The 12819-nt window shown below is 38.0% G+C and overlaps 1 protein-coding gene and 1 pseudogene across 1 annotated transcript; both read right to left on the reverse strand.

The window, feature by feature from the left end:
- Positions 1 to 1930: 1930 nt before the first annotated feature.
- On the reverse strand, positions 1931 to 2880 carry LOC122667486 (annotated as a pseudogene).
- Positions 2881 to 8386: 5506 nt separating this feature from the next.
- LOC122667491 (F-box protein At5g49610-like) lies at positions 8387 to 10006 on the reverse strand. Its single transcript, XM_043863768.1, has 2 exons — positions 9453 to 10006; positions 8387 to 9224 (listed from the first exon to the last, which is right to left on the reverse strand). The coding sequence occupies exons 1-2, from the start codon at positions 10004 to 10006 to the stop codon at positions 8387 to 8389; spliced, it is 1392 nt and encodes a 463-aa protein (XP_043719703.1).
- Between the last annotated feature and the right edge of the window lie 2813 nt (positions 10007 to 12819).

A 12819-nucleotide genomic window follows, 5' to 3' on the forward strand; every position in this document is an offset into this window, starting at 1 on the left:
TGTTTTGCAAGTTTGTTTGCATAAATTACATTCCTGAGATTTGTTCTGTAACAATGAGAAGTTCCCTATTTATGATTTGATACTGAACTTTAATGATTCATATCCCTTTTGCACTAAATGATTCATATCCCTTTTCCCTAGTTTAAAATTAGTATGTCAGAATTCATGTCTTTTTTCTTTTCCTTCTAATGTTGATGATGAAGATGATTGTGATTGAGGAGGTAATGAAATTAGCTTCCAATTCTCTTTTTCAACATCGAAAGTAAATAAATATCTCCGTTGGTTTTGTTCCAAAGGTTAACCAGTGAAAAGAACCACGCAAAAGAACTTCCGAATCTAAAGACAATAGAAAAAAAATAAGGTAAGTTCACATTCTCAGAACCCATCCTCCATCCCCACTTCTTGGAATCAAAGATCTCATAATGCATGCTGTGATACTCAGTCCTAATCCATGAAAATCGAATGTTCTTGTAATGCAACGGATGTGACTTCATTACCACCATTCCCATTCTCTCTGTTTCATAACGAGTCTTAGGGTTTGGAATTCTTGTCCACTGTCGTGACACAGGCTTGCACATATAGTACCTGTTAAGAGTTTAGTTTGGTCCATCAGTAACAATCAAGAATATATAAGAAAATAAAAAAATTATGAAAAAAAAAGTAGAAATACCTTGATGGGTTATGATAGACTTCACTCACGCAGCAAATTAAACCTTGTGCCTCATGACAAGGCTTCAATCTTGAAGTTTGTCGTCAGCATAAAGTCGAGAGAGATCGAAGATGGAGAGGATGCAAAGGAGATGGATTTGGTCTTATATCTATACTTCTTACGACTTTGAATAATGTAACCAGAGACTAGTTGTGTTCTTTGCCGATGAATGAGTTTGAATGTGTAATCATAAGTGAGGGCATTCTAATCTCTACAAACCCATCTGCATTGCTGGAGAAGATCATCAAGAGTCACATGAGTTAAGATCTCATACAACATATCATCTGACAATGATGGTGAAGAAGATGAGTTTTTGCAGTACTCTCTTCTTCTTCTTCTTTTTCTTTTTCTTCCTTCGTCTTCGTGGATAAAGGTGAGTCCACCATGAAGATTTGATTATTGTTTAGATCAATATTCTCACAAGAAGAAGAAGAAGATGAGTTGGAGTACCCTCCTTGTTCTTCTTTTTCCTTTTCCTCCTTTGTCACACGAGGTGAGCCAATTGTAAACCCAAAACCCATGAAGAATTAATGATTGTTAAGATCAATCTCACACGAAAGCTCTTCTATATATGTAAGTAGGGGTGCAAGTTTGGCCCTGTTGGCCCGAACCCGTCCTGAGTCCGAACAGGGCCTAGGTTGAGATACCCTAACCCTGAGGGTGGGTCAGGGCTGGAAATGTCTGACTCTGAGTCAGGGTCGGACCGGATTAGGGTTGAGCCTTAGGCTAAGCCCGGTCGGCCCAACCCGACCCTGTGTAAGTTATACTATAAAATATAGATTTATATTATAATATATATCATAAACTTTAAATATCACACACATTTTATTATATAATATAGGGAAAATTACATCTCCCTCCCCTGTACCTTGCCCTAATTACACATTCCTCCCCTTGATTTTCCCACCTTACACCCAGACCCCCTCTGGCTGACGGTGTTAGTCTCCTGTTAGTTATAGTTTTGAAAATATTATTTTATCCTTACACTATTATCTTAGTCTACTGTTAGTTATAGTTCAGAAAAGACTATTTTACCCTTACACTATCTTCTTCTTCTTCTTCTTCCTGCAACCCCACCCGCCCCACGCCTCTGCAATCCCGTCCTATCGTCAACGACATCGCTGATCTCACTCCCACAACCGGTATTCATTATGGTTTTGCGGAACATTCATGATGGAAGAGGCTTGAGCACTGGAACATTCAAACAACAGGTAAAAGTGAAATCAAGAATAAAATTCAAGCTTTGCCTCCATCTCCTTTCTGCAATTCCCTATCTATATTAGAATGGATGACTTGAATTACCAACATTTTTCGTTGGTGCTTTGATCACGTACCCACTCCACTGTCTATAGTCTGAGAAAGACACCATGCTAGCTGATCCGATTGATGGGGAAAGAAAAAAGATGAGCTTATGTGTGAATATTGAATATACTGACTTGTTAATCTCCAGCCATGAATTGATCTATTTCCCCAAGATCAACAACTAAAGGTTTCAACTCTGAAACATCCTCATCTTGTGCAGCAAAATAAGTTGGGAAGGAAGCAAAGAATTATCTAGTTTATTGTAAATAGCATCCTTAATAAACACTTGGAACTTGGTCTCTGACCCACATCAAGTTCCTTTTTGGATGTATCTTGTAGACCCATACATTTTTAACCGTGCACTGCTTCCCATCCATGCGCCCAAGCATTTTTTTGCCTTTGAAAACCTTTCCAGGATCATCTCGTTGACCAGTAGAACCAATACTTCGATCGATGAGATAATGAAGTACCATGAGACCCAGGCATTCCTGTAAATCCCCATCTTTTCATACCACCCAGAAATCCTTTCCCATGAGTAATCCCTGTTACATCAACATATTGGCCTGGAACAAAATGACGAACAGTTATCGGAGTACCAACAGGAAGAAGTGCATCCTCTGTCACCGAAAACTCTCTCACCTTCCTCTTCAATGGAACTCCTTGAGCTCTAAAGTGACCCAACTCAGGTTTCGTCAAATGTTTCGCCTTTTTCTGTCCGCACCCGACCTGTTTGTGATTCCTTCCTTCTCGATAATCGCAGGCTGAGCAGAGAATCTCCTAAATTGGTAACTACTGCTAATTATTGTTGTTGTTGGAGCAAATGAGAGAAGACTGGGACGAGAAATGAGGCCTCTTGAAGTAGCAGACATAGCAACGAAGCTAAGAGCAATGGACAGAGTTGAGATAAGGCGTTCAAAGTGCTCTTCTCACAGAATCCATGGCAAGAAATTCAGTGGAAGAAGAGGAATTAGGGCAACCTTGTCGGTCTTAAACTAAACTTCCCATCTCATTCTCCAAACCAGCAAGAGCCATGGCTACCTGTATATTGAAGCAATTTTAGGTTAGAAAGGAAGAAGATGGGGTTTTGAAAGAGAAAAGGGTTGAAACCAGAGGAAGAAGATGGGGTTTCAGACATACCTTCTCCGTGCCTTTCTTCGCTAGCAGCATAGCATAATACTCAGGCACTGGTAGGGGGTATCGTCGCCGGCGATTTCAAAGTTCAGAGGTTGAAGATGAACTTGGGAGATAGGAGAAAGGGCAAGTCCTTCTCCCTTCTTATTTTCGTTTTTTATTCCAAGGGTAAATGGGTCATCTCACAATGAACCAGGGTAAATTTGGGTATTGTAATAAATCTAAGTATGCCACATCAGCACTTAACAGACAGATGCTAAAGGGGAGGAATTAGTAATTTTTTAAAAATGAATGTAAGGTGGAAAAACCAAAGAGAGTAACGTGTAATTAGGGTAAAGTATAAGGGAGGAAGATGTAATTTTTTCTATAATACATTATATATGAAGATAATAAGTGATATAATCTATTTTATATAAAATTGATAATTTTTTCCCCCATCCAGCCCAACCCATGCATCTATCTCTTTCTCACCCCATAATCAGGGCCAAATAGGGTCAGCCTGGTCCGATCCTGAGGGCAGATCAAGGTGGATTTTTTAGGCCCTGACTTAAGGTCGGGTCGAATCTGGGCCCAGCTATGGAGACTCAGGATTGGACTACGATTTTAAAAAACCGGCCCAACCCGACCCTATTGCAACTCTATATATAAGAGTAGAAGTTACTGAGTACCTTTATTCCTACTTGGAAAAGAAGTAACAAAAATTCTTAATAATTTGAAGTTTTTTTTTTTTTTTTTTAATGAAATGGGAAAAGGTTTAAAGACAGAGTGGCCATATTGGAAATTGTAGGTCCCATCTAACTGCAAATTCTACGGTTCATATAATTTTAGGGTTTTTTTTTGGTAGAATATAATTTTAGGGTCTTTTTTGGTAGAAAATAATTTTAGGGTTTGAGTTGTTTAAAATTGAAGCCTTGGCCTTGCGTGTCCTGTCTTAACTCTTAGTTCTAACTCCTAAGTCCTCCTAAGTCCTAACTCCTAAGTAGCCGGGTGCCACTTTCCCAACTCCAAATCGAATTTGGATTGGCAAGTGACTACGGACGACACGTGAGACGCGATTTCCAACTCGGTTTCAAATTCAGGTGAACCCGATCCTTATTTTAGGATCCGAGCATTCGGGTATTACCTTAGGGCATTTAAGGGCTGGGTTGTATTGCACACATCCTAGTAGGTGCTGGGCTCCTTGGAGAGGAAAAATATTCTATCCAGCCACGGTGGGAGCTGGAGTGTCCAATCTCGCTAAATGATAGCAAAAACATGGGTGAGGTGGTCATTTCACATGTGGACAGACATTCCAACTCCCGCCACAATTGGACAAGAACCAAGTCCCCATGGAGAGGAGCTCAACCCCCTCTTTTACCCTTAAATTTGTTTTACCTTGTAATGTCAATGCTTATCCATAGTTGAAAAACTAGGTTTTATCACTCTACTTGTTCTCTTCAAAATCTGGTGAGTCAAGCGAATCAAACCTAGTGAAAAATAGAATATGTTTTTTTTTTAAATGTATTTAATATAAATTAAAATCCAAAATGAAAAATCATGTTCCTTTTAATAATTAATACAATTAATATAGTGTAAATAAAATCAAAGTTGAATGCATAAAGTCTTTTATCCAAAAAAAAAAAAAAGCATAACAGTTTGAACTTTTTTATTTTTAAATAAATAGATTGCTCTTCGTAAAACAATAATTTTCCTTCTCTTTCTTATATTTCCCAAGTGTATGGTCACTTAAAAGTAGGAAACATCCTTAAGATTTCATTAAGACTTCAACCAAAAGGAGAAAAGTGTGATATAAGATGCAACAAAGGCCAGAGTGAAAAATGACATAACTCGGTAATTTTTTGTGACTTGGACAAAATTACGAGTTAAAGGAAAAATCATATTGACCAGGACCTAGTCTGGACATTTTTAAGCCTAGACGAGTCTTCAAGACTCTTGACCGGTTTAATGATTTTTTACTCGCGCATGGTGACTCTCGAGTCAACCTGATTTTCAACTATTGTCGACCAACATTTTGCTGACGAGTCTTAAGACTCTTGACCGGTTTAATGATTTTACTACGGTGACTCATCGAGTCAACCTGATTTTCCAACTATGTTCTTATCTAGTGGATCTAAGAAATTATCCCTAATTTTTTTTTTTTACATTTGACTCGATTAGTCATTTAGGAATGGAAAATTATCAACGCCACCCCTGAGCTATCCCGTTATTTTAAGGGTTAAATACACATACACCCCCTAAATCGTCCCAATATTTCACATGCTCCCTAAGATTCTGACAATTCCTAAGTCCACGCCGTTAATATCAAGCGTTAGATGTTAAAAACTTTTTTTTATTGGCCAACTACCCTTTCTTCTAACTACCCCTGTAATTTGAAAAGATATTTTTGCCCTTCCGTATTTGTTCTTAAGAAACTAACCCCACCTGCTGCTCCGGCGACCACCTCTTGCTCCGGCAATGACCACCTCTTTATTTTTTGGAGATTTCCCTATGTTAAAATTGATCGAACAAAGGCAACATAAACAAAACCCAAATAGGCTAATCCATCCATAGAAACTTAAAACGATGGAGATCAAATGCCAGCAAAATGAACAAAACCCAGTTATTGAAATAGATCAAATCAGCGAAAATCAACGAACCGACTACCCCAGAACCCCAAACAAAAACAAAATTAAAAGAAACAAATTAACCAAGTCAACGAGCAGAAAATCAAAGAAGCCTAAACGTACAAGGGAAGTATAGCTTGCTAGGAGGATCAAGGCGAAGTCTACGCCGCGTCGGAGCAAAGATCTAGCAAATGATGAAATGGTGCTTGGAGAATGATGATTAGATCCATCGAGGTACCGTGTTGCTGGTTTTGATTCTACTGGTGAAGGTTTTGCGAAGCAGATGAAGAAGCATTTCCCGCTTGCCAAAAAGGCAGTCGATAGAGACTCCAAACGTTGCCGTCTGAATGAGAATTCTCATCAGTAATAGCCATCCTTGCAGGGTCGTTTATGGAAGTTGAAGTCGGAGAGGATAAATCGCCGGCGCCACTGAGCTCCAAGCCTCCAACGAGTTGAACGATCGGAGAAGATGAAGGGGGCGCCGTTAAGCTCCAAATCTCCAACTAAGAGTGTTCGATCGAGAAAGGGAAAGGGCGAAGATTGTTTTGGGTATTTCCTTTTTTCAATTTTTGTCGTTTATTTTAAATTTAAAGGCATTGTGGTAATTATGTTCTAAAGATATTATAACTGTACATTACATGCTTCAACTTCGGATCCGTTAGCATTTAACGTATTAACAACTTGGACTTAAATATGATTAATTTGAATAGTAAAAAATGCCCATGGAATTTTCAAGGGGTACATGTAAAATTATCAAAATATTAAGAGGGTATGTGGAATATTAGGATGAATTAGGGGCACTTATGTATTTGACCTTTATTTTAATGCAACCCATTTAAGTACCAAAATTTCAATTCTGACCCAAAAAAAAGAATCCGGATCAACTACCCACATGAGGACGGATGGGGACCCAAAAACTAATGAGGTTAGCTTATTAAATATTAATTAGTGATATCAGCAGATTATATTTTTTTAAAAGACAAAGTTGCTTGTTATGACATGAAGTGTGGATGTTTTTGTAAGTTCACCTCCGTCCCCCTCTTACTCTCCCTCTCCCTTTCTTCTCCGTCTCCGGTTATCATGGCATCCCTCTCCCCTCCAGCACTCCTTCTCCCTCTCCCCACCCAGGCAACGGCATCAAGGATGGCCGATGATGCGAAGAAGAATCAACAACAATAGGATCCATTGATTGGGAAGATAGAGGAAGACAAGGCGAAAGAGGTAGTATTAGAGGTAAAATCTCCGCCTCCTCCGCCGCAAGCGAAACCATTGCCTGGGATTGTTGCAACAGTGGATGCGTTCGCTGCGTGTGGGACATCTATCACGAAGAGCTTGAAGACTACAACAATCGTTATGGAAAAGCTCCTCAATCCAAATAAGAAAATCAATTTTTAAAAACCAAAGAATGATTGTATTCTTTGGCAAGAAAATTTCCTGTCCAGGAGAATGGCTCCGCATAGGCATCCTGTGTCTGTCTCTCTCCTCTTCCCTATAAAATGACCTCACTACCCTCCATAAATTGAACCAAAAGGGAGGTGGTGCTAATTTGGTGAACACTTTACTATAGTTATTATAAGGGGAAAAAAATTGCTCAGAGTCTCTTTTGTCCACTGTCCCTCAGAGACACTCACTTCTCGTTCTCTTTTCCCCTTATTAAGGGTATTAATCAGTTTGATTTCATTTTTTGGTTGTACAAATTGAAATTGAGCATAATAATTTTCATGATCTCAAAACCAAAACCAAACTAGAACCAAATAAATTTAATAGCCTTAAAACCAAAACTGAATCAAATAGCTTCAGGTTTAGTTTTATTTGTTTTATATACGGTCTTGGTAATTTGGTTCAAATTCGATTTAAGTGAAATAACATGCATGTTGAAACAACTAAAGTTGGCAAAGAAATTACAATCTCATGAAGATATATAGTAAATCCAACAATATCAAATCTGGTTTTTCTTAACCATCTTTACACTACTCAAGCAACAAAGAATCTGATGTATGTCAGAGATTGTTTCTGAACTTCAATTTCCAACGTACATAATCACAAATGAAAATAGATTTGGGAAACAGAAACCCTTAAAACTTGTTATTGTTATTGGTAAAGCCTGATTTTGGTCCAGAATGTGTGATTGAGATCTTTGAAGGACCATTTTGGCCTCGAAACGATCTCGGATTGCTGAAAAATGGCGTACATCCTAGCCAAAGGCTGGGGGTTGTGTTGGGTTCATCGAGATCTTCGAAACGGTATATTTTGGAATATATGTTATGTTTTGGTCTGATTCTGTCCGGTTTGGCAATTTCTAGGTCCAGGGGTATCCTTGTACTTCCTCAGGTTAGGGCTTCTCTATATAACGTTCTTAGCTCTAAGAGGACTATAAGAGAGGTTTTATAACATTTCCAGAGAATATTGAAATTCGTTTTGTTGCTTGATCGTGGATGTAGCTTCCATCTTGGGGGTGAACCACATAAATCCTGTGTGTTTGTGTGTGATTGTTCTTCTCTGTTTTTCGTATTTCTTCTGCAAATCATCATTCTGGGCGTTGTTTTCTTAACAAAACTATTAAATATTTACATAACACTTACTAAAAATGGACACAACTATAATATTACAAAATAAATCTAGAGTCCAAACAACACCTAAATTAATTTATATCCACTACCTCTAGCTTATTTTTTCTTCCTATTGGGATTGGGTACTCTTTAATTGGCTCTGCTAGATTACAAGAAATATTATCAGAATTAAGGAGATGAAGTGAATGAGTAGAAGTTAGATTTTGAGTCTTCATCACTTTGATAGGCACTCCCCTGATGCAATCATACCAAATCAGCTGGTTAAAGCCGTTGACCAATATGATATCCATTGTCTCTAGTGTCATCAGGTGATATCCTGTCACCATCTGGTTCAATGCTTCTAAGCTCACCCTGTATTTCTTTTTCCATCTCTCTTTCAAGTAATCCTCCATCACCCACAGCTCCATCCACGCATGTGACTGGCTAGTGTATACCAACCCAAGATGTCCCTCACAATTCACCAACGTTTTGGAAATTCGGAAATCAGAGTTCATGTCTAAATCTTCTTCTCCTTCTAATGGTGATATTGAATATTGTGATTGAGGAGGTAATGAAATTAGCTTCCAATTCTCTCTGTCAACATCGAAAGCAAATATCTTCTTTGGTTCTGATCCAATGGTTAACCAGTGAAAAGAACCATGCAATAGAACTTCTGAATCTATAGATAATGAAACAGAATAATTTGGTATCTTCAAATCCTCAGAACCCATCCTCCATGCCCACTTCTTGGAATCAAATATCTCATAATGCAAGCAGTAACACTTCGTCTTAGACCTCGAAAATCGAATGATCTTGTAATGCAACGGATCTGACTTCATTACCACCATTCCCATTCTCTCTGCTTCATAACGAGTTTTAGGGTTTGGAATTCTTGTCCACTGTCTTGACACTGGCTTGCACACATAGTACCTGTTGTTAGAGTTTTGGTCGATATCAGTAACAACAATCAAGAATGAATTTATAAGAAAATAAATAAATAATATGAGATGTTAGGGTTGAAATCCTTAAGCAACATCAAATTTCTTTATTGGGCATGCAATCATTGTGAGACTATATATGTAAACAATAAATTTAACCAATTAAGATTCTTCCTAACAAACATTTTTTTTTTTAAAAAGAAAAAAAAAGTAGAAATACCTTGGTGGGGTGTGATAGACTTTACTCACGCAGCAAATCAAACCTTGTGCCTCATGGCAAGAGGCTTCAATCTTGAAGTCTGTCGTTGGCATAAAGTCGAGAGAGATCGAAGATGGAGAGGATGCAAAGGAGATGAATTTGGTCTTATATCTACACTTTTTAAGACTTTGAATTATGTAACCAGAGACTGATTGTGTTCTTTGCCGATGAATGCCTTTGAATGTGTAGTCATACGTGAGGGCATTCCAATCTCTACAAACCCATCTACATTGTTGAAGAAGACCATCAAGAGCTACATGAGTTAAGATCTCATACAACATATCATCTGGCAATGCTGGTGAAGAAGATGAGTTTTTGTAATACTCTCCTTCTTCTTCTTCTTTTTCTTCCTTCTTTAATAAAGGTGAGTCCACCATGAAGATTTGATTATTGTTTAGATCAATATTCTCATAAGAAGAAGAAGAAGAAGAAGAAGAAGAAGAAGAAGATGAGTTCCAATAACCTCCTTGTTCTTCTTTTTCCTTTTCCTCCTTCGTTAGTCGAGGTGAGCCCATTGTAAATCTAAAACCTATGAAGAATTAATGATAGTTAAGATCAATTTCTCACGAAAGCTCTCTCATATATATATAAGAGTAGAAGCTTGGACGTTAAGTTCAGGTATTTTTCAGTCGTAGAAGGACTCCATAACTTTATTCCTACTTCGAAAAGAAGAAACAAAAATTCTTAATAACATGAAGTTTCCTTTTTTGGTTTCTTTAATTAATGAAACCCAGGGAAAGGTTGAAAGACAGATTCGCCATATTAGAATCATAGGTTCCATCTAACTGCAACCCGGGGAAAGGTTGAAAGACAGATTCGCCATATTAGAATCATAGGTTCCATCTGACTGCAAATCCTACGGTTCATATAATTTTAGGGTTTTTTTTTTGGGTAGAATATAATTTTAGGGTTTGAGTTGTTTAAAATTGATGCCTTGCCCTTGCGTGTCCTGTTTTAACTCCTACCTAGCTGGTGCTACTTTCCTACTCCAATTCGAATTTGGAGTAAGGAATGAGGACACGCGAGACGCGATTTGCAACTCGGTTTCAATTTCGGGTGCACCCGATCCTTTTTTACCCTTAAATTTATTTTACATTTCCCGAGATAGTTAGGAATCCAGGTTTTTGGACTTAGTCATTTAGAAAAATCTGGTGATCCAACCTTGTCAAACCCGATCAAGTTGACTCACATTTTTTTTTAAATTTTAAAAAAAAAATAAATATGTATTGTTGTTGCCAGAATTTGACTGAGTGATTTGGAGACTGAAATTTTTATCGTATGCGGTTCCCTGATTGGTGCGGTTTCTTAGTGCCTTTCACAAGAGGAGGGTGGACCCCACCCAGGCAAAGTATTCGATCAGGTGTCCCAGGTGGGTCTCACCCCCCTCTTGTGAGAGGCACTAGGGAATCGCACCGGTCAGGGAACTGCAGACGATAACGATTCTGGAGACTGTAGAGAATGAAGGGCATAGAAGAAACCCGCAGTGGACTCTAAGGAGAGACTCTCCGATGCTTAAGTCAATCCAGTAGAACAGATAATGAAGAGAGTACGAAAAGAGTCAGAGCTTAAGTGTAAAAGCGAATTACCAGCCTGGGTCTTCCTTCTCTCCTTATATAGGAGCATCAATTATCGAGGTGACCGTTGCTGACTTGCTGCGCTTTCTAGCACATGTCTAACTTGGCAGACTTAGAGGGGATCATGTCCCCTTGATTCTGGGAATGCTCTTCGCAATGGGCACGTCAGTTATAGGAGTTAGTTTAGGAGTGTGATTGGAACCGTTCCGAATCGTGTGGTTCAAGTTATCCCTTCCATGTATCCTTTGTTTATTGGGTGGGTTGTTTTTTTGGTACAACATGTATAAATTAGTGAAAAAAACAGACAAAAAATAGGAAAATCAAGGGGTAAAAAAAATCAAGGAATCAAATATCAATGCATTTTGAGTTTATGCCATTAAACAAGGGAAGGTAGTCGAAGAATTGGTGATTTTTTACTATTTTAAAATACAGAGTTACTATATTACTCAACTCAATTTTTAAGTGAGCTGACTTTATGGTTATTTAAAAAAACGACTAAATTCATCGAGTTTAGCATGACTCCGATAAAATTACCGAGTCTTTTCGGGTGACTCACAAGAGTAAAAACCCGGTTTTCCAAATAGGAATTTTCCCTCTCAAAATCTCGTTGGTTTTGCAAAATTTTCGTCTCGCTATGAACGAAATTTCAGACAATTGTGTGTCTCTCTCTCAGGGGCGAAAAAAAAAAGGCAGAGATCGACGGAAGATCCAAGACATAGATCCACTAGACTCCATCGTTGATCCGTTAAGGCAGTTCTCTAAGGACAGCGTTCGCCTTGTCAAGCACTGCCACAAGCCGGATCGGAAAGGTAAAATATTTCGATTTGGTGTTTGATTAGTTCTTAGAATTGGATTTACGATTTGGTGGAAATTTTCATTGTTGGATGTAGAATTTACGAAGGTCGCATTCCGTAGGGCGATTGGCTTCGTCGTGATGGGATTCGTTGGGTTCTTCGTAAAGGTAATTTTCATCCCCATCAACAACATCATAGTCGATCTGCTTAGGTTTGGGATTCAAACTATTTATCTTTTCCTTCTCATACTGTTTTTTTATTTTTTGCCCATTATCTCATACACTCGAAAACAAATTCAATGTAGTTGTAGCTTTGTAGAAGCTAATATTGGGGTGTTGAAGAACCATTAAGTAGATTTGGAATATTTTTGGAATTAATTTATCTTAGGGTTTGTATGTAATCTTGATTGTTAGTAAGTCATTCTTGGTGGGAGTGCTGCTTTTGGAAAGTTCTAGTTTTAGTTTGAGTACTAAGAGGTTCTGAGTTGGAAGTTGGAATTATAGTCTTAGTTGTAAACTGTAAAAGACCCAGGGAGGGTAGTGACCAGTCTTAAGTTTGGTGCTTGCTACTGTTATTTTCTGTCTCTCCCAATCTTATTCTTTCTACATAGATTAGATTTTCTGTTATAGCCGTAGGTTTTTCCTCTCATTTTTTTTGCCTCTTCAATCCACCATTAGTTTGTGTTCCTGAACCTGTGCATTTCTCTCCATGGCTACCCTAAAATCATAATCTTGAGGAATTCTATCTTTACCAATCAATCAGATGCTCAACTACATAGTTTCGGCCTCTAACTGTTAAAAAGGGAGTGGTTTACATTGATTGTCTCAAATAAAATTTAATCAGGAATTCTTTTAATTAACCTTCAAGATGGTAGAAAATTCAAAAAATTCCTATTTTATATCAAACTCATAATTACATCCAAATGACATTTATAAAAAGACACTTCAAAGAATATAGAAG

The sequence above is a fragment of the Telopea speciosissima genome, chromosome 7 (genome assembly GCF_018873765.1).
Source record: "Telopea speciosissima isolate NSW1024214 ecotype Mountain lineage chromosome 7, Tspe_v1, whole genome shotgun sequence".
Lineage (NCBI taxonomy): Eukaryota > Viridiplantae > Streptophyta > Magnoliopsida > Proteales > Proteaceae > Telopea > Telopea speciosissima.